Source organism: Pantherophis guttatus, chromosome 3 (assembly GCF_059756535.1).
Source record: "Pantherophis guttatus breed Tessera chromosome 3, ASM5975653v1, whole genome shotgun sequence".
NCBI classification, from domain to species: Eukaryota; Metazoa; Chordata; class Lepidosauria; order Squamata; family Colubridae; genus Pantherophis; species Pantherophis guttatus.
Window position 1 is genome coordinate 131,187,521 of NC_142065.1, and position 25,159 is coordinate 131,212,679.

The window sequence follows — 25,159 nt, forward strand, 5'->3', positions numbered from 1 at the left end:
CATACCATTGTTGTTGTTATTATTGTTACCCTTGATTATTACCATCTATTTTTGAATTTCTGAACATATACTAAGAAATCCCACCAATTTCAATGTACCTTAATCTCTAGAAAATGTTTTTAAACTAGATTTAAGACTTTTATGCTTTATTTTAATTAATTTGACATCAGATTCATGTTAATTAAAATAAATGTTAACCAACTGTTAGAGTGGAATTACGAATATATTTGGCAAAAATTATACTTTTAAATTATAGTGCTGGGAAAGAGAGGGCTAAATGCAGCATGTAGATCACAATTTTCTATTTTTTTATATGCATAGTCAGCTAGTCTTTAAAGATTAAATTAGTTAGTCTTGAATTAGTTCACTTGCATTTGAATAATTAGATTCTGTAATCTCTAAAATCTACACTGATTATCCTTAATTCCTAATTATTCCTAATTGCAAAATAAAATCCCAATTTTATTTCCAAACCAACTATCAAAATCAATTATTTTCTTTTAGACACACTGAGATATTCCTCTGTGTAAAAAGAAACCAATAAGCTAATCAGAAAGTATGAAATATATAACAGTTATTTGGAAACTGTGTTTGTAGTCCTATATGCTTGAATGTAGAAACCCCATTAGATGTATTTCTTAGTGCAGGCCAGGGGTGTCAAATTCACATCGTCATGGCTGTGTCACATGACATATTGGGACTTTTCCCCCCTTCGCAAAACTGGGTGTGGGCATGGCCAGCATGTGACACATCTGGCCCATAGGCTTGGAGTTTGACAGCCCTGTCTTAGTGGATTCTATAACATAATAAAAATAATGATCGGATAAAACTTCATTTGCATACTGAGATAGGGAAAAATATAATATATTTTTTTCTTACTGGAGCTCAAAATTAAAGAATATTTTATTGGCATTTAATTTCCATAATATTGACATACAATATTATTGTAATTCATTATGCTTAAGTATTAAAGGTCCATAACAAAATATCATAAAATACAAAAAGTAATTGTTCCAATAGAAAATATACATTGTTCAGGGTTGAACTGGAGTCTTTGGTGCTCTCTGAGGTTAGTTTTCGTTTATAATGTTATCTAATCAGGTAACAAAACATCTGCCAGCCAACCAAGCGCAGAAAGCATCAAAAACTCCAAAATAATTGTTTTCTAGACATTTGACCTGATCCATTCAGATATTATATCTTATTGATTAATTGTTAATGGTTTGTCACTGAAAATATCCACTCAAACCTGCAGGCTACTCTCCTTAAATGACATAGATATGAAACAGGGATCTATACTTTGGCTTAAGGTTGGATGTCCTCTTCATTATCATCTTCTAATTCTGCTAACAAATGTACATACTTAAAACCAGACTATACAACCTGGGGATGGGCTGAGGTATTAAACCATACCTGGCCTTTTACATCCATGCCAGAGACCTCAGTCTAAAAAGTGGGCAAGAATAAGACAAAAAAATTTAATATTTATTTCTCATTCACATTGAATCTACTTAAATACAATTACTATAATTATTCAATAACTTTCCATTTCTATTATCTCAAAAATTAGTTTGGAAATAATCTTTGAAGGGGCCCCACCTATGACATTGCGGATCTGAATGTGCTTCTGAGATCACAATTTATACAACTCAAACAAACAATAGAGCTTTCCGCAGACATTATGGTAGAATGACTGTCTTTTAGCTGCACCAGTCAGGTGAGGAACCAACAGGTGCAAATGGAAATATTCACCAGTGGGTCATTTTAAAGCTGATCATGATATTCATAGATGAGTAGTACATACAAAAGAAAAGAAGGGAATATTCTTTAAATAGAAATAATATGCACTTCGTGTCAGGGAAACATGCAGCCAATGCAAAAAGCGAAGCTAAGTTTTCTTTTCCAATACTTTTGGATTAGATTTTCTAAAATAATAATTTACAGCTGGGAAAAAATTAAACATACTAACAAAATCCAAGGACATCTTTTTTTAAAAAAAAAGTGCTGAAAACTAAATCATTTCAAGGCCTTTCAATGAGATCAGACATCCAAGTGCTGGAGGACTTTTAAAACATGCTTTGCAATAGTGAGCAGTGAAACCACATCATGGAAATGAGCTTTGAGATTACTCAGTTGATAGTTCTCAGACTTAAAAACAAACCATACAAACTAAACCAAGAATGGACATGCATATGTTATAAACTAATTTTGAATTGGAGCTCTTCTCATCCTCCCCCCACCCCCCGAACCTGATACACAGTTTAAATGATGTGGGAGTGTGGGTTCGATATCGAGTGCAGAAGCAATGTGGTTTTTGTTGTTATATAATTTCAACGCTTCTTGTAAATTCCCAGAACCAAATACTTATTTTGGTAAACACTTTTTCCTAGCCAGTTCATCAACACATCCGTGCAATTTTCTTGGCAACAGCATGGAAGTGGTTTGGCACTGCCTTCTTTTGCGATGCAATTTCAACTTTCCAGCTTGTCTGGGATTTCCTCGTTGTCACCCATTCAAGTTTCATCCAGATGCTACTTGCCTAGCTTTCCTGAGACCTACTGTGGCTCAGCTATCTATTGTCATCTGCCGTAGGTTTTCTGAGGAAAGAGAGTGACAGAAATTCTAAATGTTAGTATATGTTTAATTAAAGGTTTAATATATTTTGTTATTTAGTATTTAATTAAGTATTCAATATTTGATTAAATATTTAATAACATTAAATATTTTAGGTAGTATGTTTTATATTTTGATAGGGCCCATCAACAATACAGCTATTTATTTGCAGACTATGTTCTCTTGAGTGATGAGATTTTTGTGGGTCATAAATCATTACACAGAGAGGCTGAACTTTAGGCAAGAGTGATTGATCTAATATGAATGATTGTTCCATCTTATTTTGTGGACTTCAGACAATTGTCATGGAAATTGTTACAGTTAAAAAAATAGGAGTTTGAGAACACCATTTCTCACTAACAAATTTTATTCAAAAGCACAAACTTTTACGAACTGCGACTCACTTCAAATGTAGCTTATGAAAGCTGCTGGGTGAGGTCATCTGTCACTATGGACTAAGGTATCTGCTGTAGGCTGATGATGCCCAGCTTTGTATTTCCACCCCTGGGGACCCAAGTATTGCTGTTACTTCCCTCTTGCAGTGCCTGGAAGCTTTGGGAGCCTGGATGGCGCAACAGGTTTGACTGAACCCTGGCAAGACAAAATGATTTTGGGTGCATAGACCCCTCCAGATCCAAAACTTTGTCATCTTTAATTCTAGATGGGATTACACTATCCCAGACAGATCTGGTCCCACAACTTGGGGGTTCTCCTGGACTCATGACTCCTGCTCAAAGAGGAGAGCATTTGTACAACTTTGGGTTGTGTGCTAGTTGTAGCCTTTCCTGGAGCAGGAGTCCCTACATTCAATCATTCAGGGCCCACTGCAACGTGCTCTACATGAGTCTATCCTTGAAGAGCATTTGAACCACAGCTAGTGCAGAGTGTAACAGTATAGGCAGTTTTTGGTGTCCCAAGAATGGACCATGTAACACCAGTACTTTGTGAGTTGCATTGGCTGTCAGTGTACTTCTGGGTGCAATTCAAGGTGTTGGTAATCATCTTTAAAGCCCTTCATTGTATGTATCCAAGCTACTTGAAGAATTGTCTCATTCCACTGGATTGGCCCATCCCACCTATGCCCCACCCCTACTGATAGAGGAGGCATGCTGTGGGCCCCTTCAGCCTGATTATTCCAACTGGCTGGAGCCAGAAGAGCCTTCTCTGTTGTTGCACCTGCCCTCTGGAACATCTTACACCCCCGCCCCCCCACCCAAGTGAGGTTCGTTTCAAAAGAGTCTTGGTACTACAGTGGTTTAAAGCACCCTGTTATTAACACAGCTGCCTGCAATTTACTGCTGGTTCGAATCTCTCCAAGGCTCAAGGTTGACTCAGCCTTCCATCCTTTCTAAGGTAGGTTAAATGAGGACCCAGTTTGTGGGGGCAATAAGCTGACTTTGTATAAATATACAAAAAGTATGAAGGCTATTGCTTAACGCACTGTAAGCCGCCCTGAGTCTCCGGAGAAGGGCGGCATATAAATCAAATTAAAAAAAAAACAAAACCCTCCTGACCTTCTGGAAGAGCCTAAAGACCTAGTTCTGCCAGTTAGCTTGGGGCTCCAATGGGGGTGCATCACAATGAAGGTGGTTGATCGATTGGCAACAGATCCCACTTCACTCCCCCTCCTGTTCCAGCCTTCCCCATTTTTAATTAGGGCAGAGTGTTTGGCTGTTGAATTAACTTATTTATGTTTTTAGTTTATATAGCTTTTATCTTTTATGACTGCAAGTCACCAGAGTTACTTTGAGATAAAGTGGGCAGCCTATAAATTTTATAAGTAAGTAAGCAAGTAAGTAAATAAGTAAGTAAAAGTATGTAAGTATGTAAGTAAGTATATCAATAAATCTTATACCTTTTTGTAAAATGCATTAGTTGGAAAAGATGTTATCAGACTCCTTCCTTTTACTCTCTTTCCTTTTTCTTTTCTTTCTTTTTTTTTGCTACATAGATTATCACAGCTCTGTTCCTATATTGTCAGAGTAGGCCTCTTTGAAGGAAAAGTGGGATAAAAATGCAATGGATATGGCTTTCTGACCAAGTAGTAACCTGGCCCAGTTCTTCTTAGTTTCTGAGCCAAGAGTGACTCATGTGAAAAATAAAAATAGTTCCTTGTGCTCACAACTTCCCAGCAACATTGACTATATTCAATGAGGATTAATGTGAATTTTGGAATATTTTGAGCAACATAATGAAAAACAAGCTTTTAGGTACAAAAAGTGAGAAGATGGCAATTCCCACTGTATCATGTTTATTTTGGTTCTTGAAAATATAAGACAAAATGAGATCTTTTAAAGGAAATTGAAACTAATAGGAAATTTAAAACAATTTTGTGCCTTACCAGATTTCAAGATCAACAAACAGGAAATGAAGATGTTAACAAAGAAAAAGGAAAGAAAATAGGCTATCAAGAAGAATTGATGAATAAAACAGGTTTTAAGATTGAAAAAAAAATCTGACAATGTGAATTGTATATTATTTCAAAATGTTAAGTCACGGAATGAAGTTTTTTAAAAAAGATAAGTTAAAATGGAGTAAGCTACAATTTTCACCTCTGGGAAGCATTTCTGTGATAAAAATGAATGTCCTGCCTACAATGATGTTCTTGTTGCATCAGTTAAACATGGCAAAAGGATTTGTCTAAATTTATGTGGCAGGGGGAAAAACACAGGTTAAAGTTTAAGGTAATATGGGATGGAAAGGAAAAAAGAGAATTGGGTTTACTTGGTTTGAAATTGTATTTTGCAGCTTGCTGTTTGGTTTAGATCAGAGGTCAGCAACCTGCGGCTCCAGAGACCTCTTTGGGCCCTTCTGCTGTGGCTCACATCCCACCACTGACTGGCCCCACCCCTCGCCCTCCCCTCCCAGTCACTCCTCGCCTGGGAAGATAAGGGTGACAGAGGGAGATGGAGAAGTGGCCAGGGCAGAAACTGAGAGATACGGAGAGAGGGGGAGAGAGGGAGACATAGAGATGCAGAGAGAGAGGGAGAGAGATGGGGAGGGGGGAGAGAGAGATATGTCAAAAGGGTTTTGTGGTTCCCAGTGTTTTTTAACAACTGGTTCTCTGCCCTAATGACCGGCTGGGTAGGCGTGGCTAGTGGGTCATGTGACTGGTGGAAGTGAGCGACATCGAGTTGGCCATGCCCACCCAGGTTTTGTGGCTCCTGGTGTTTTCTTTTCTGTGGGAAACGGGTTCAAATGGCTCTTTGAGTGCTTAAGGTTGCAGACCCCTGGTTTAGATGGAGGCTATTAAAAAATAGAAGGCTTTTGACATTAGAAGGATGTGGGACTTGGGAAGAATGGGTATCTATGATACAAAAAGTCAAATTTGAAACAGAAGAACAAGAGAAAAGTTATATGATAAAGTAGACTAAAATTTTGGTTATAATATACAGATAGAACAAAGGGGAAAACACCTTTGAGAAGCTTGAAATTTATACTATGTTATAATCTTAAAAAGAATTTTTAGAAAATGATATACCAGAGAAGTTGTCTGGAATGTATAAAGGCACTTCAAATACACATTGGAAATGTGAACAACAAAGAAGGGACACTTTACCATGCTTGGTAGCAATGTGTCCAAAATTTTGGATTCAAATACCTGCACTGATTCAGAGGATTTTAAAGATTAATGTACAGTTGAGATCAGAGGTCATTCTTTTGAGACTAATGGACAAACAGTTTGAAGAAAAGCAATGAAACTTCATTTTTGTATATGGTAACTACAGCAAGATTATTGCATGCACAAAATGGAAAGATTTGACAATACCTACAATGGAGGATGGTTGATGAAGATAATGGAACCTGTTGAGATGGCCAAATTGACTTCTTTAATTAGAGAAAAGATAATGTCTACATTTATTGCTGACTGGAAAAGTCCTTATAGAGTTTTAGCAGATAACATAAAAAATTAATTTAAGATATTTGGTTTTGATAACGAGATAGCATAAGTTATAGAAAAAAGAGAGAGATGTTGCAACTTTAGAGAACTAGGTAAACTTATCCTTGTACTTATAACTGCTGTAACAAAATCAGAGGCCACTCTTTTTATCAGTTTTCTTTCCTTTTTATTTTTCTTCTACTTTTTTCCCTTTCTTGCACTTTTAGCTTCCTTTGATTTTTTTTTCTTATTTTATGCTAATTTATATTAGTTTCTATTTTCTTTTTAATTTTTTTTAAACAAAACTATATTCCAAACAAGAGCATGTCAATATGTTTAGCATGTTGTCTTTGTGCGGTCCTGCAATTGACCAGCTGTAGCAAGTCCTATCCTGGGGAAAAATCCTTGTTATTAAATATTCCATTAGAATAGCATAAATGTCCAGATACTTTAGTGTGGAATAAAGTCAAAGTGTATTTAAGGGGTTAACAAGACACTATAAATCTCAGGAGTTCCTGAGATTTATATCTATTGTTTTCAAATGTAAACTGTACCACAGCAATGAGATTTGCTGTGCCAGCAAATAAATCAGTAGAATAAAAATTATTTAATATGCCACTGTAATGTATACTTGCAAATAACCAATTGCCAAACCACATGCAATGAGTAAAGAACTAATTCTAGGCAAATGAAATTGCCAAACAGTTTACTTTGCCCCCTGTAAGTTATTGATCCCTTGTAATGTTAGATAGATGCCAGGATTAATAACATCTCTGTATGGGTCTGTAACATTTTGGCCCATGACTTTATATTAATTTCTAGTGTTGGCAGGTAATACGTAGATAATAACTCATTATGATTAATGCAAAAAAAAAAAAAAAAGAATGTGTTTGGTGTGAATACTGTACCTATTACATTGGTAGCACTTTAATGCAATAGAGAAGATTATTGGGGAAATGCAATTGACTGAATTTGGGGGAAATAACATAATGATCAGTATGTAGACTGACAGCACTGACAATCTAGTTAAATCTTTAACTGAGAGGAATTGTAATTTGTCAATAATGCAGGTATTTGTACAGAAGAACCCCAGGTTCAATATTGAGCAATTAATAAATTCTTCCTTCCCCCTGCCCATCTTTCTCAGTATTTTTCTCATAAGGAGTACACCCCAGTGATGAATATGCATTATAGGGAAAGATATCCTAAAACAGAAAATTCTACCATCAGCAGGATGGACAGAATATTTAAATGAGATTCTTCATCTTGAGATTTAACTGCACTACTAATTGAAAATATTCCTTCTAAACAAAGAAAGGCTTGCTCACATATTCCACTACAACATTTGTGGTTTATTTGGCTTTAGCTTAACAAAGATACAGTATATAAATCCAGCCGTATAGGATTATAAAGCATGGTTTATGGCTCAACTGATGTATGAATAAGGTAAGCATGGCTTGGTTAACAATGCATAATTAAACAAACCATGACTTAGTGGAGTGTGTAAACATGGTTTGTGAACTTATTCATTCCCTATTTTGAAGCTGGAAAAATTAAACTTGTTAAAATTATGACATCTTTATAAGTGAACTTTATGAGACCTCTTCAGGAAAGAAACTTGGGTCATCCAAGATAAATGAGACAATTCTATTTGAAATGATGCAGACACAGATATTAAACTGAGACCAAGATTTCTAAAACATATTGTAGATTTTAAAAGTGTATGGTTACCAAGGCCTTGTGATGGGGGATAAAGAGATGATAAAAATCAAAAAACGGAAAATCAAAAGCTAAATTAAAAGCAGAAATCTGAAACTAGACCACCAGCTTGGCTACAAAAGCGATTTTTTTGTTTAAATTGATGATTGGGAATTTCGCCCAAAATTGTTATAATCTTGGCTCTTACACACTTGCGTATTTTCTCTGCAGCTCTCCCAAAGAAATCTGTCTTCTAATTTATCAGGGGGCTTATTAATGAGGGTCATTGTGTGCCTATAATTCTGTTGATTCCTGCGAGGATGTTTAAAGTCCACCCCCAACCACCCGCCGGATGAGATTCGACAAAAGCTGCCAGAAGAAGCTTTAATTAAATGTCTGGTTTCAATGGGATTAACTGCTTGATTAATCCTACCTCTGTCTGCGTGTCAATCATGCCTGTCATTATAATTGTCTGCGTTATAGCTGCTAACTATGTGAAAGCTCAGTCTGCCTGCTCTTTATTTAAATAGGTGGTTTTATATTTATTTATTTTTAATTGGCCCTTGAGAAATATAATTCTCAGCTTCCACTATTTATTACTGCAGCCTGTTTGTCAGGAAAGAAACCTGACTTGAGTCCATTGCTACTTTATTCCACGTGGACAGTCTGATCATACACAGCAACAAAACCTACTTGGTTCAGAACTCGGTTGTTCAGCTTTGTTCAAATTACTTGGAATGTGATTGCATAGAGACTTTCACATTTTTATTACAGGTGCAAATTCTGTAACTTGGTATGTATTCTGATGTAATAAAAACTACCTCATAAAGGATGAACCACCTTCCATCTTCACTGTTCCTAAGATTACTTCCAAATGGAATTTCATGCTCTGTCCTCCCTCTTCTAGTCCAGATCTCTTGCATCCCTTTCTCTGCATTTTATCATTACTAATTCCCAACTTGCTATTCACTAATCTGCTAACACTAGAAAACAGACAGCTATGGCTCTTTCCCAGTCTTTCTTAACCAGATGTCTTCGCATGTAGGGGTCATTCACATAATTTAAAGCATTCAACAAAACAATATTACTCTAAGGCTGGGATGGCGAACTTATGGCAAGCGTGCCACAGGTGGCACGCAGAGCCATATTGGTGGGCACGCGAGCTTTGCCTTAGCTCAGGTCTGGCGCGCATGCACGCACTGGCCAGCTGATTTTCGGGCCTTTCGGGCCCACTGGAAGTCAGGAAACAGGTTGTTTCTGGCCTCTGGAGGGCCTCCAGGAGGGTGGGGAAGGCCATTTTCACCCTCCCTAGGCTCCTAGAAAGGCTCTGGAGCCTGGAGAGGGCAAAAAACAGGCCTACCGGGCCCACTGTGCCATCGCGTGCCAAAAGTGGGGAGAGTTTGGGGGGATGGGGTACATTGAATTATGGGTGTGGGCATGCGCACACATGATCCCCTGCATTCCTCCCACTTTCGGCATGCAATAGCAAAAAGGTTACCCATCAGTGCTCTAAGGTCTATGCATGCATGTACTTTACCCATTATCATCTTCACTTAGCAGGACTCTGGGCATGTCACAACACAGAGGTGAAAAAGAGGAGATCAAGCTGGTTAAGAGATTGCTGGAATTGTGGCCTGACAAAATTGAAGGACACCAGATGGGGAAAGATTGCTGTATGCAGGCAATTATATATTTGTAAACAATAATAATCTGGATAGTGGACATGGCAGTACCTGGAGACATGGTAGACAACAATATCTGCCAATCCTAGGTTCTTGGGAAGGACTCAACAGGTGAATAAAAATGCCAAATCTAGTTTAAACATCTGGCTAACATTCTGAGATGAACAACAACAACAATAATATAGACACATAGGGTTTGCAACTTGAAGTATCACCCAGAACTAGAGACCAAGAAAATTCAACTCCTGCTCATTTTTTTTGCCACAACTGACAGTAGTATCAAGAACTTGCATATTATTTTCAATGATGTCCATGATTAACATTACTATATATAAAGCCATGTCAACATCAGACCTGATTTAGTACACTGCAACTGAAGTAAATATTCCTACTGTCTCTGGGGAAAAAGCAATAAATTAACTAGAAAATATAAAACGAAGTAGACTGGAGCTTAAAAAGAAAATCCAGAAAGAAAACAGTGGGTTTGATGCATAATGTAGGAATTGGTATTTTCATACTAGCTACAAACTAGGATTGCACAATATGTTAAGTCATAATATGATTGTAGTTTATTGCTGGGTACCTGTAAACACCAAAGAATTCATGAGATCATGAAAATGACCCTAGAGCCTATAATTAGGGAAATCTGTTGAGATTCTACAAATATGTAGACATAAGTCATGCTGAATTGGCTCTAGACAGGACTGACATTTGTATAAGATGTCCTCAATGCATTCCACAAGTAGACTTTCCATCTTGCCACCATTGCCATTATTTTTCACAAGGCTTTTCTCCTTGTCAAAATCTGCTTCATTGTTCAGAAAGGCAAGTCATGGCAAGTGGCCACTGAGGTTTTTCCTTGGAGAGGAATAGGCAATTATAATGAGAAAAATGAGCCTCTACAAAGCAAGAAGGGTCTGATGTCTGTGATGGGCAGATTTTCTGGTAGAGTAAAAAAACCCAGAATTTAGGTAAGAATGCTACTTCGATGGACGCATAATAAAGTATAGGTAGTCCTCATTTAACAACCCTGATTGGGATTGGGAATTCTGTTGCTAGGTGACATGGTCATTAAGCAAGCCATCACATGACTATCTGAACATGGGTTTAGTGCAATTGCAGATCAGCACTATTCTAGACAGTAATATTTGAGATAGTGCAAAACCCATACTAAAGAAACCCAGATGTCAAATGGTTAAGCCTGTTGATCTAACTATCTATTAAAGAACCCACATTAAGGAAACAGATTGGTTAATACTTTGCAACCATCTGGTGACATTTGGTAGGAAGGGGGGGGGGAACAAAGTAAAAGAAATCCACTGATCCTTGTCCATAAAGGGGGCTATATATAGTCAACAAAAACAGAACAATTTGCCAGCATTATGCTTACGGCAGGATAGAAATTACCAATAGGAGCAGTAAATGCTGATGGTTCAGCGTTGATAGTGTTTTAATCAAGAGGAGCAAAGATTTCTGTGTATGATACAGCTAGAGGCCTTGCTGTATAAAGGGAAGAGCTCCAATGTGCCAACAATGCACAAGTCCCACCCCTCACAAGAAAACCAGATGGGACGGGGCTTGCCAGTTGATGTCCTGATCCAAAATTGGCCACTTCCAAAACTGGAAAAGACAGCTTTCAGTTTTATAAGCTGGAAGACCCAACCCCATGAATCTGGAAAGGGTGAGGCTTGCAAAAAAAACAGTAGTACTTAGACTTATATACACAGAGCTTTACAGCCCTCTCTATTGCCCCCAAAAATCTGGATCCTAATTTTACTGAACTCGGAAGCAGTGGTGGGTTACCCCTGGTTCGCACTGGTTCTATAGAACCAGTAGTATAACTGGCGGGAGGCTCCGCCCACCGACCCCGACGTCATCAAAACGCTTCTGCGCATGCACAGAAGCTTCTGTGCTTGCGCAGAAGAGCACGTGCATGTGTGAGCAGCCCCGCTGTAAACTGGTAGTAAAGGTAAGTAGAACCCACCCCTGCTCAGAAGGATGGAAGACTGAGTCAACCTTCAGACAGTGAGATTCGAACTGCCGAACTGCAAGCAGCCGGTAGTCAGCAGAAGTAGCCTGCTACTGCATTCTAAACACTGCGCCACCATGGCTCATAATGTCATGATTCAAACTCCTTTTGTCACAGAAATAGAAAAGCAGTGCCCCCATCCCACACCTTGCATTCACTATTAATGACAGAGTTGGACAGCACAAACGTTTTGCCCTGTCACATCCATACCTATTGTCTCCTAGTGCCTAATTTAATGTCTTTCTCCTGTCATGTGCATCTATCCCATAACTGTCTATGGCAACACCAATTCATAACATTCCTCCAAACAAACAAGCTTGCTTCTTTAATTCTAAACTTATCTCAGCCTTTCTCAATTTGGTGGAACCTCAGGTAAAAAAGTTATGTTCTAGTTATTGAAGTAGTAAATCACCTACCAGCAAGATCTTAAAGGCAGAAATTCCTTAAAATCTGGAAAGCCAATCAACTTCCCTTTCCCACCCATGGGAAATGCACTAAATATTCTTGGTATGTGGATCATACTGCCATGTGTGCCACTCGCTCACCAAGAAGAGTTTTTCTGGGAAGTTGTGTCTTCATTGGTGAAGGACATATACAATCTGTTCCACAAAAGAGGCAAAAGATAGTCTTGGACAAGAAGCTGAGTATCCTGGATAAAACCTATGGAGCCTTGTAGAATCTTTACTGTGGCTGCAGCTAGCCTCAGCCTCAATCCTAAGCATAATGCTCCTTCCCAAACAGGAAAGAGCAGCAGAGAAAGTACAGATTGTAATGTTGGACAGGAAGGCAAACAATGCCAAGTAGACTCTGACTACACTTGGCACAGTCAATGAAAGGCTATTTGATTAATACTGTGGACAGGAAAATAGTGTTTCTCTAGTGAATTGGCCACCACCCTTACTTGCTTTGCTGCCCACTGTGATGGACTGAAGAAGGCAGTACTGATGGTGGGTCCCATAAATTGTTGTAGACCAGTTAATTAATAGTGGTCCTTAGACGATCAGCCATAGTTGTTACCTCTACATAGGATATTTGAACGGAAGGCTAGTATTCTGCCTTCAGACTGTCCAGCGTTCCAGGGTCACTCTGCTGTTCCACATGCATAGAATCCAAGTCCTAACAGTAGCTTACAACCAAGGAAGTTAGATTCTTTCTCATTTCCCAAAGCCTCATTAGCCAAGTTTATTGTCAGTGGCTTCCCAAATCATAGAAACTGCATGCATGCTTAGCCTCCTCCTTTTCTCTTTATGAAGAGTCTCCTTGATAACTTTCTCTTGATCCTCTTCTCTAACTGAAAAAGGGACAAATAATTCCGCATGTCCAGCACAGAGCTATTCTGTGCCCGTGTGTGTGTCTGTGTGTGTGTGTGTATGAGAGAGAGAGAGAGGGAGGGAGGGAGGGAGGGAGGGAGGGAGAATTGAAGTTAGAATTGAGGGTGAACTGTAGCTACTGGGAATGGATATGAGTGTCAACAATGGACAAATACCATTTTTGACCTACACAAACACCGACAGAGAAACAACATATGAATATACTATATAATATTACTACTGTATCTGTACTAATAGAAATGACTCATTTACCCATAGCCAATGTCAAAAGAACATTCCAGTTTATCCTACATGGAGCTGGTGATGGAGAAGAGGAATAATGATCAGCAAGCAGCAGTCCTGAAGAAGGAAAGAGCAGTGACACAGAAGAGAAGTCAGGATGGGAGGGAGGCAAGGCTCCCCAGGCTTCTACTCACATCAACTGGTACAGGGTGGGTCTTATGTGTTCCATCTGCATAAGTAGCACTTAATGGGAAGGGAAGAAGCAAGCAACAGTACTTAAGAAGGAAGGAACAGCAATACATCTATGAGAGCAACCAGAATGAGACACAAGGCACATCTCCCTAGACCATGACCCCTGGAGAAAGCATCTAGTGACATAATCCTGCAGTAGGATAATCTTGCCATGCCTGAAGCACAACTTTAACACAAACAGCAGCACATAAGAACAAGGTACTGAGGCACTTCAGTGATGGAACCACGGTCCAAACATGCTCACTCCCCCAGAGACTGAAATGGTACATCATTCAGTAGTGGGCAGAAGGAAATTGCAGCCAACATAGTTCCTCCTCGGAACCTACCACCTTTTGCAGAGATATCTCCTTGGGTGTAGGCAGTCTGCCAATGCAGCTATATTCTAAGAAGTTGTAGCATGCGTCTGGATAACTGTGGAACTTGCCTGTGGAAGTTGTTGAATCTCTGTCTAGTTGCTATGAACTGCCTGACAGACCCCCTACATAAAAATAATAGGAAATTTGTACAATGCACCATTTAGATAGCTAGATAGTATTGTAAACATGGTGCCCACTGCTTCAACAGCCAAAAAGTGGAAGGTCTGCATGCCAGATGTATCCAAGCAGAAATCAGAATCTGGACAGATTATAAAACGGTGTTTCAGCAACTCCTGTTGCCAAACCTTGATGAGGATTGTGTTCAACAGAAGGGTGACATAGAGCCCAAAATCGTTGTTTTCCATGTGGACCAATTGTTCCTACAGTGGATATAGAAAGTCTATATGCCACTCTTAAAATGCCAGGTTTTGGGGATGTAAAAAAGTCAGACCAAAATAAATGACTAAAGACTTTTTTTCCACCTTTAATATAGCATATGGGCTGTAGAATTCAATTGAAAAACAAACTGAAATCTATAGGGGGAAAAATAACAATAAAAAACTAGACAAATATGGCCGCATAAAGATGCACACCCTTAAACCAAGACTTCGTTAAAGCACCTTTTGATTTTATGACAGCATTCAATCGTTTGGGGTAGGAGGCTATCAGCATGGCATAATCTTGCCTTGGCAATCTTTGCCCGCTGTCCCTTGCAAAAGTGCTCCAAATCTGTCAGATTGCAAGAGCATCTCCTGTGCACAGCCCTCTTCAGGACACCCTACAGATTTTCAATTGGATTCTGTTCCAGGTTCTGGCTGGGTCACTCCAACTTTAATATTATTCTGGGGAAGCCATTGTTCTGTTGATTTGGAGATATGCTTTGGGTCGTTGTTGTGTTGAAATGTGAAATTCAGGCAACTGAATAAATATCAGGAAAATCCTACTAGAACAAGCTGAACTCTATATGAGCTTGATCAGAGTCACTTTAATTGATGACATCTGTGTATGTACTATGAGTTTGAATATGATTTATTAATTCTGAACACAGCCACATCCCTATTTATAAGATTTCACAATTATCCTAATTTTTTTTATTATTTTCCTCTCTAAAATATTTGTTTGCTTTTCAATTGAATTGTATACCTTATATGTTATATTAAAGGTGGAAAACATTCTGAATTGATTTCTCTTGGTCTGATTTTTTTTACATCTCCAAAACTGGCTTTTTAACAGAGATGTATAGACTTTGTATATCCACAGTAATAACAGTTGGGGGACATTGCAACATTGCCACTTGCTTCCACCTCAAGAGAAGGCTACATACTAGGTATCTCCCCTGCTTTGCTGCTTTTCCTATTGCCAAAAATATCTTGGATGTCCATATCTGGAGAAATACCTTGCATGGAAGAAACAATGAACATCCAGACCCAGTCCAGAAAAAGTGATGTGTAATTTAATGATTGATATGGACCTATACTTGTGGCATTTGCATCAACACAGTGGCCATGCCATTGCAGGTTGAAGGACTGTCAATTGTTATCAGGAAATTAGAAGAACACATTTATTTATTTATTTATTTATTTTATTCAATTTGTATACCACCTTTCTCCTAGTGGACTCAGGGCGGTGCACAGCCAGAACTAAAACACATACCAATACAAAATTTAAAATTTTTAAAAGAATTACACATACCTGCAATCAGGAAAAGCTAGTCATGCATAATTATCCTTACTGAAAATATTTGACAAAACAGATGAGGGGGTTACAGCCTGGGCTTCCCTTCTCTGGCTTTTGGATTCCAAGGACATCAAACCAAAGTGCAACCCTTTCAGCCACCACCAAGACCGTTCACATCATTTAGTAACACAGCAACTAAATACCATACACGTGAGCTCAAAATATCAACAAGGTTCCCCCTGAGAAGGCAAGCCACTTCCTACCAATCAGCTCCAGAAGGTCCTTCTTATAGCCCCACCTTGACCCTGGCCACCGCTGCCTGAAGCAGCAATAGGAGTTGCAGAGGAAAGTGAACAGCATTAGACATTCACAGGACTTGCAAAACCCTACTCTATTCTGAAAGCTGTTTCAAGTCTTCTTGAGGGGGAGGGGGGAATAGTGTCAAATCTACATATCAGACAATTTGCAGCAGTGTCGAAAAGAGTACCCTAGGCCCGTGATGGCGAACCTATGGCACGCATGCCACAGGTGGCACACAGAGCCCTCTCTGCGGACAAGCCAGCCGTTGCCCCAGCCCAGCTCTACTGTGCATGCGTGTGTGCTTCCCACTGGTCAGCTGGTCTTCAGATCTCTGTCACACATGTGGGAGGGCGGGGTGCATACGTGGGATGACCATGTGCACGTGGGGGGTGCCAGTTGGTGCAGGCTTTCCAGGCCCAAAATGGGATGCGCAGGGGCCTCGCGCTGTGCCCCCGCGACCCATTTTGGGCCTGGAAAGCCACTTGCCCCAACCTGGAAGCCAAAATGGGGCATGGGGGGGCAGGATGCATGAATGGGGCAGGGGCTCACATTGCATTTTGGCGGTTTGGGCACGCTCGTGTGCATGCGCACGCTTACTCTTTGGGCACTCAGCACCAAAAAGATTAACCATCACTGCCCTAGGCACATGCAGAATCTTTTGAATTAGACTTAAGTGTGCAAGGTTTCCAATTTAGAAGGGCTGCATTTAGAAAAGCGCATGGATCAATTCACCAAACTGTTCATCCAAGTCTCCATAAATGATATCAAGCCTCCTTGAAAAACCTCACTCAGGCCTGAGGAGGAGGAGAGAGAGAGAGGGGGAGGGATGGAGGGATGGAGAGAGAGAGAGACAGAGAGAGAGAGGGAGGGAGAGACAGATAGACAAGGTGACAGAGAGGGAGAGAGAGAGAGAGATTGGAAACATCCCTTGGAACGGATCACCTCGGTAATCAAGGGAAACTTGGAAGACTGCAAAATCTGTACGAACATCCTTTGTCTCTAATCGCAGCAGCTTTGTCTGCTCGCTCTTTCTCTCTCTCTCTCACTCGCGCGCGCGCGCGCGCCAGCGCCCGACCGCTCGCGCCCCGCTTTAAGGGCTGATTGACACGGGGAGGAGGCGCCTCCCGGTGACAAAAAGTCCGAGGCGCAGGACTCGAGCGCGGGGTGGCTGGGTAGGTGGGTGGGAGAGAAGAACGAATCCGGTAACTTTCAGAGGAGGTTCGACCACCAGGGGGAGGCGGGAAGAAAGAGAACCACGAACGAAGTTGGAGCGCTTGGTCGAGACCGCTGCCATTCCTCCGCCAGCTTTTTTACAGAAACGAGCGCGCCTCGCCTTCTATTCCTTCCCGCCTTTGGGCTGCCGCAGCCTCCCCGCGGATTATCACCCGAGCTACCGTCCCTTGTTTGCTTTCCTCGTTCTTTGGGGAGACTCGGTTGCTTCGGCTTGTCAAGTTTTGCTCCGCTGTCCTTTGCCAGAAGGGGGGAAACTTAAGAGGAAAAGGAGCATCTGAGAGGATACAGAAGACCCCCACCCACCTATCCCCACTGGTGGTCTTCTTTTGGGGGGAGAGGGGGGTCTTTTCCCACTCCCTTTGTTTCTTCCTGCCCAACCCCAAACCTTTTTGACTTCGCCATGGTGGCTATTGGGAGAAGGAGGAGGACGACAGCATGAAGCCTCCAGGATGGGCGCAAACAATGGCAAGCAGTACGGCAGTGACGGTAAGTCCCGCTGCGCCGAGGCGGGTCCCTGGATGTTCACCGGGGAGCGAGAATCGCGCGTGCGGCCGCCTGCCTGGGGACGGACAGCCGGGCGCAACTCCAGCCGCGTCTAAGAGGCTGGGAGCGTTTGCAGACGCTCCGCTAGGAGCAGCGAGGGAGAGGAGGTCACCTCCCCCCCCCATCTTGCAACGCCCGCGATCCGGGACGGCAGCTTGTAAAGTTCAAGGCAGGGTTTGCGGTTTTCCTTTCTTAGTCTCTTGGCGCATCTGCCGTTTTGTCGTCGCTCAGAAGTTGCTGCAACGGACCCAAGTTGGAATTCTCCGAAATGTTTGCAGTACAATTTATTGGGGTTTGGCACGCCTTGCTTCGGAGCGGGACGGGATGGGACAATGCGCTTTTTTTTTTTTTTTTGCCTGTCTTGTTAAAGTTTGAGCCGAGGAGCTGTTTAGGCTGAATAAGAAAGAATTGTATACAGGTAGTCTTCGACTTGCAACAGGTCTCTTAATGACAGTTGGAAGTTATAATGGCACTGAAAACAGTGACTTATGACAGTTTTTCACACTTGTGACTGTTGCAGCATCCCCAACGGTCCTGCGATTTACATTCCGATGCTTGACAACTGACTCACAATGATGCCGGTTGCAGTGTGTGTGTGTGTGTGTGTCACATGATCCCCTTTTGCGACCTTCTGATAGGCAGAGTCAATGGGGAAACCAGATTCGCTGAACAACCGTGTTACTAACTTAACAACTGCAATGATTCAGTTAACAGATGTGGCAAGAAAAGTCGTAAAATGGGCCAGAACTCACTTGACGACATAAATTTTGGACTAGATTGTGGTTGTAAATTGAGGACTACCCTGTATATTAGTGCATTAGCAATGTAGCTTCCCTGGCCCAAATGCCATATGGGAGGCTAAATAAATGATATATATAAGTAGGTTGAACTTACATGAGAACACCATCACTACTCACTTTATAACACTGTGCAGAGGCATGTCTCTGGTGTCACGGGAGAGTTTTGTGAATGGTGTAGATGTCTGTTGTATATCCTTTTTTTCCCTTGTTTTAGAATAGATTAGAATTCTTTTATTGGCCAAGTGTGATTGGACACACAAAGAATTTGCCCTCTTAATCAAGAATCATGTAGAATTTATTGTATATTCTAAAGATGAATCCTTCTGGCACATTCATACTGAGGGTCTCTTCCAGAAGTGATTATTTGTTAACTTCACTAACCAAAAATGTCAACAGAACATTGACAACTCAATTTGTCCCACACATTTATCAGGAAGCACAGATCAGTATAATAGAATATAAAGGAACACATTAGTATTAATTAATTCAACCCAGATAAAGAATACTGTTGGTCTAATTGAAGATTAAAAAAAAACCCGCATCAGAAACCATGGTATGACTAAACTGAAGCACTTCTGAAAGTCCATCCTATTCATTCAGCCCATTGCTCAAGTCTGCCTAGACTTTTTTTTTAACTCTTCTCTTTCATCTAAAATATTAGCCACCCCTTACAGTTTTGTGTCATTTGCAAACTTTGTAAGCATTGTCTCAGTTCCCTCAGTCAAGACATTGATAAACTTTTTAAACACATTGGATCCAGGACAAAGCCCTATGCCACTCCATTCAGTATTTCCCTGAAGCTGGAGCTATTCATTAGCATTCTCTGAGGACAGGCATTCAGTCAATTGTGAATCCATCTAGCAGTAGCATCATCTAGTCCAGCGGTCCTTAACTTTTCTGGCACCAGGGATTGATTTTTTGGAAGACAATATTCCCCTGGCTGCGGTGATGGTGGTGGTTTCATGCGCAACCTAGATCCTGCACATGCACAGAGGAAGCTTCGCTCAATTACCTGCCACTTGTGCAGTCCGGTTTCTAAAAGGCCACAGACTGGTAGTGGTCCACAGCCCGGGGGTTGGGACCACTGATCTAGTCCAGGGCTCTCCAACCTTGGCAACTTTAAGACTTGTGGATTTCAACTCCCAGAATTCCTCAGCAAGCACTGGCTGAGGAATTCTGGAAGTTGTCCACAAGTCTTAAAGTTGCCAAGATCGGAGACTCCTGATCTAGTCCATATTTTATCATTTTATTAAGGTGAAGGGATTACTAAAGTCCTTGTAAGCTGATTTCTTTGGCATTCCTCTGATCTAAAATTATATCTGAGAAAAAGATATAATCTGCAACAAATTCATTCTGGCATCTGTTAATTGGAGCATGTCTAGCCAACTGCTCACAAACATGCTATTTACTAATCTGTTCAAGAACATTGCCTAATATAGACATTAAGTTGACAGGTTTGTAGTTTCCTGGATCCTGCTCCTTCCTTCACCAGTCCTCCGGGAATTCTCAAAGAAGACCAAGAATGGTAGAATGTAGTTGATGTGGCATTAAAGATCTGAATCTGTTCAAATTGGCTAAGTTTTATCTTGCCTTTTGCTTATCCACTATATCTTCAGCTGCAATCCCTCCTTCCCCCAGTGACATAACAATGACCAATCTTTCTGCAAGAAGGCAGTGGCAAAATAAAAGCCAAAACATCACTATTGCTCATATCAATTCACTACTTTCTCCTCACACCCCTTTTGGCTTCCCTTTTGATTCTAAACAACCAACAGAACCCTTTGTTGTTTCTAATAGCTGTCACAAGCTTCAGCACATTCTGACCTGGAGCCTTTCTGATAGTTCCTACCATTTCTGGAGACTGTCTTGACTTTTTCTCTGGTTATGTGTTTCTCCTTCCATTTCCATGCATAACCTTTTTTTCTCTTTAACATTTTAGAGAACTCAGCGTGGATGCTCATTGGCCTCTAGTTTCTCCCATTTTTCTTTTTGTGGGAATTTGTTTCTTAGGATTACCATTTTATCCTTCAAGATTTAATGCCATTGGATCCAAGCTACCTTAAAATTACAAGTAGTCCTTGACTTACAATGGTTCATTTAGTGACCATTTAAAGTTGCAATGGCCCTGAAAAATGTGACTTATTACCATTTTTCACAGTTATGAGCTTTCTAGCATCCCCATGATCATCTGATCAAAATTCAGATGCTTGGCAACTGGTTCATATATATGACCATTGCTATGTCCTGGGGTCATGTGATCACCTTTAGCGACAAAACAAATGTCTCACTTAACAACAGAAATTTTGGGCTCAATTGTGGTCGTAAATTGAGGATTACCTATAATCAGAATCAACTCTTTTGAAATCTGGTGTAAAGCTGTGAGTCTTCTCACTGATTCCTCCTCTGGGGGGTCACAAATTCAAAACAATCACATTCCTACAGGGTACTTTTACTACAGAGGTCTTCAAACTTGGCAGCTTTAAGACTTGTGGACTTCAACTCCCAGAATTCTCCAGCCAGCTTTGCTTCTGGTAAAGTTTGCTGCCAAGCTGCCAAGTTTGAAGACCCTTGTTTTATTACTTCAACCAATTAATTTCTGTTGGTGAGGATTAGGTCCCCAGCTGCAGTCCCCCTTGTTCTTTCTTCTATCTTCTGACAAATGAAAACAGCAAGTATTTGTTGCACCTCTGAATCTAACTGTGATTCCAGGCTAATTGCATGCGCCTTCATCCATGTCTTTCTCCTACCCAGGCAGTCTGTTATAAACTCCTAGGTTTATATTGCTTTTCTCTCATTCAGTGGTGGTATTCAGCTGGTTTGGACTGGTTCTGGTGAACTGGTAGTAGCGACCTGCAGGGGGTTGGGCCTGCCCCGCCTCTGCTCGCTGCCCCAAGGCTGCGTACGAGCGAAGCAAGTCTGCACATGCGCATGCTCACATTTTTGGTGCGCGGCGAACCGGTGGTTAAATTATGTGAAACCCACCTCTGCTCTCATTGTATTCATACTTGGACACTTTCAATTAAATTTCTGTGTTCTGATTGTTAAATTTATATTTACAATGGTGAGTATCATCTCACCAAATTTTAGTGGTACCTATCGTATCATATCCGTTTTCTTGAGTTTCATTCCCCATACTCTTTGTATTGGTGTAGAAACATCTGAGGTTTTGAGTAGCACCACTAACTGGGTTTTCTAGTTAGTCTGTAGTTCCCTACAAACACTTGAGCCCATACTTGGCCTTTTTCTTCCTTTATGTTCTGCTTTCTAACCCTTGGCTACAAATTTGGATATGGGTTTTTGCCACCCTTCCCCATTTCTTTTAGTTTAATGCCCTCCTGATGAGATTGGCACTTGCCAATATTTCTTTCCTTATCTTCATAAGTTGTAGCTCATCTCTTCCCAAGTGAACTTCATGAAGGCAACATAGTTCATCCCAGAATCCAAATTCTTCTGGATAGTAGTACTTACATAGCTAGTTATTGACTTTCAAGATTTTGGTTTTTTTTTCGTAGTGTCATGGCTTTTGTCTGGAAGTATTGTTAAAAAAACCAACCTACCTCTCTTCCGAGTTTCTTCCTGCTTAAAACCTCACAGGTTTTTGTAATGCTTTCTTCTGGTCTGTGATTTCTACTCATAAATCAAAAGGAAAGAATTGGCTTTGAACAGTGTCAATAACCTCTCTGCTACATTCTGGATACAGACACCTAGAAGACAACACATTTCCCATGACATCATACTGGGTCTGTACATAGTTGTCTTTCTCTCAGCAGGGCATCATTCCCTCATTGGCTAGTTTGAGATTTATTGTTACATGCAACCATGACATTTAGCTTCATTTAAAAAAGGCCAATGCTTATTTAACTTTGAAGATTTTTTAAAAACTAACCTATGATCAGACGTGGGCGGCACATGAATTAATACCCAGTTTGCCCCAATACCGAAAATGTGAGCTTGTGCGTACGCTTTGCTCACGTGCATGCTTGCACGCATGCGCGCAGCTTAAAAAATGCAGCTAAATAGGATGCATAGCGCCGGGGTGGGTGGGCAGGTCACAACTACTGGTTTGCCCGAACCGGAAGCAGCCCACCACTGCCTATGATTTAAAAAAAAACAACACCTATCAATACAGTTAGCAGAAAGGAAGAGGAACATATAAAAGTAGGTTAAAATCACATGGTTTTGACCTAATATGCTATATAAAAGATGAGGGCATGTGTGCAAAATGACACTAATGGAGGATAATTTGACATCATTTATAAGCTTAAAAGCTGCCTTCACCTTTGCAGATTTCCAAAGTTAGTTCTGGATGCTGGTGTGTTCTAAGTATGAAGTTTGTGCCTGCCTCGTAGTATTATGAAATATACATTGGGACTTTTGTATTAATCATATTCTAATGGCAGACATTGAAGAGCAGGTAAAAAGCAACCTTTGCTCTGGAGTTTTGAGCAAGTACAAACTGCATTCTATGTCATCTTTTATAGTTTGTTTCTGATAGTTTAAGATTCTGTATTGTACGGTATAGCACAGAACTGCTTCCTGACTAAATGGCAAGTTTTTCAACCCCAGGGACAAAGCAGGAGAGAGGCAGGGTTTAATGTGCTCCAGCTGTTCTCTTTAAATGCTACCTCTGCAATTTCATTCCACTTACATTTTTTTCCGAGCCTGCATTTAGATGTGTAGTATTGTGTCTGTCTCATATAGAATCCTTTTAGTGTAGAATTGTAGTGACCACATTGGAATAATGGTGTGATAGTTCAGTGCATCTAATAAGTATTGGGTTGGGAAATAAATTATGGCATGACATAAATAATTATTAGAAAAATTATGTTTAAATCAACTGTGTCATTTAGCCATTCTAATAATGGTAGTCCTCGACTTATGATTACAATGGAGCCCCCAATTTCTGTTGTTAAGCAAGATAGGTGTTAAGTGAATTTTGCCTCACTTTGCGACCTTTCTTGCCACAGTTGTTAAGTGAATCACTGCAGTTGATAAATTAGTTGCATGGTTGTTAAGTGAGTGGCTTCCCCATTTACTTTGCTTGCCAGAAGGTTGCAAAATGGGATCACATGATTCTGGAATACTGCAACCGTCATAAATATGAGTCCATTGCCAAACATCTGAATTTTAATCAGGTGACCGTGGGGATGCTGCAACAGTTGTAAGTGTGAAAAATGACTCAAAAGTCATTTTTTTCAGAGCCATTGTAACTTTGAACAGTCATTAAACAAACTGTTGTAAGACAAGGACTACTGTATACTCAAAATACTTCTATGTAGTTGCTCACTGAATGGTAACTTGCCTCAGGAAATTAACTTTCTCCCTTCATACATGTCTGTTTACTAAATTGATATTATTATGAAAGAGGTAAATACATTTGAGTCACAAAATATCAGAATCATCCTGACTACAGGCTGTAGGTTGAAGCTTTCTGTCTGTGCCTTTGAGTATTCCTGAAAGCAGGAATCTGACCTAAACAATTGTTCGTGAAGCAGACAATCTATAGCTATAAGAGAAAGGATATTTAACCACAGCTAATACATTACTGGCAAAGCCTAGCACAGGGGGTCCTCAAACTTTTTAAATGGGGCCAATTCACAGTCTCTCAGACTGTTGTGGGCCTGGACTGGCTGGGTGGACGTGGGTAGGTGGTCATGTGACTGGGTGAGCATGGCTAGGAGGTATTGTGACTAGGTGGGCATGGCCAATTTAGCAGTTCATTAAACAATGCACACAAATTAAACTTTAACTTGTTTTGCTCCTGTGAGTGTTTCATTTGCTTTTGTTTGCATGTTGCTCTTTTGGTTGACTTTTCTTTTTACTCGATCGTTTTTTCAGTTGTTTAGGAGCTAGTGGTCCACTTCAGGAAATTCAGCAATTTTTTGCAGCAATTCTTCTCAACCCCAAGGAGCTTACAATCAACATCTCTCTCTCTCTCTCTCTCTCTCTCTCTCTCTCTCTCTCTCTCTCTCTCTCTCTCTCTCTCCTCTCCCTCTCTTTCTCTCTCGTTCTCTCTCTATTTCCCTCTCTCTGTCTATCTTTCTTTCTCTCTCTCTCTTTTTCTCTCTCTCTCTCTCCCTCTCTGTGTTCTCTCTCTCTCTCTTTCCCTCCCTCTTTCTCTTTCTCTGTCTCTCTCTTCTCTCTTTCTCTTTCTTTCTTTCTCTCTCTCTCTCTCTCTGTCTATCTTCTGGAGGCAGGGGAGGCCAAAAACGGGCCCGGGGCATCCGCATGCCCCATTTTCACCTCTGCCTTCAGAAGCATACTGCAGGGCAAAAACGTGCCCATTTTTGGCCTCCTAGGACATCCGTGCCCCCCATTTTTAATCTCCCCTGCCTCCAGAAGCACTCTGCAGGCCAAAAATGTTGACCTTACCTTCCAGTTCCAACCTGCGGGGCTTGTGAAGGTAAGTCCTATACTCGGCCGAAGGGTGGAGGCCAGCAGGTGGGTGGGGCAATGTGGGTGGGACAGCCTTGTCCTGCATGGGCTGGATTAAGGGCTTCGGTGGGCTGTATGTGGCCTGCGGGTCACAGTTTGAGGACCCCT

At 40.8% G+C, this 25,159-nt stretch overlaps 1 protein-coding gene and 1 long non-coding RNA gene across 3 annotated transcripts in view; one reads left to right on the plus strand and one right to left on the minus strand.

The window, feature by feature from the left end:
* Window positions 1-887: 887 nt before the first annotated feature.
* Window positions 888-24,514, minus strand: LOC117662464 (uncharacterized). Of its 2 annotated transcripts, XR_004590414.3 has the most exons (3): window positions 22,174-24,514; window positions 13,486-13,572; window positions 888-2,597 (listed from the first exon to the last, which is right to left on the minus strand). It is a non-coding gene; the product is annotated as an uncharacterized LOC117662464 (long non-coding RNA). The 2 variants fall into 2 exon arrangements; XR_015733249.1 differs by lacking the exon at window positions 22,174-24,514 and having other exon boundaries at window positions 13,486-13,631.
* Window positions 15,429-25,159, plus strand: part of FBXL7 (F-box and leucine rich repeat protein 7) — a 161,299-nt gene continuing 151,568 nt past the window's right edge. The window contains exon 1 of the mRNA XM_034411898.3: window positions 15,429-17,759. Within this exon, the coding sequence (XP_034267789.1) occupies window positions 17,723-17,759 (37 nt within the window). The 5' untranslated portion in view covers window positions 15,429-17,722. The remainder of the gene's footprint in view (window positions 17,760-25,159) is intronic.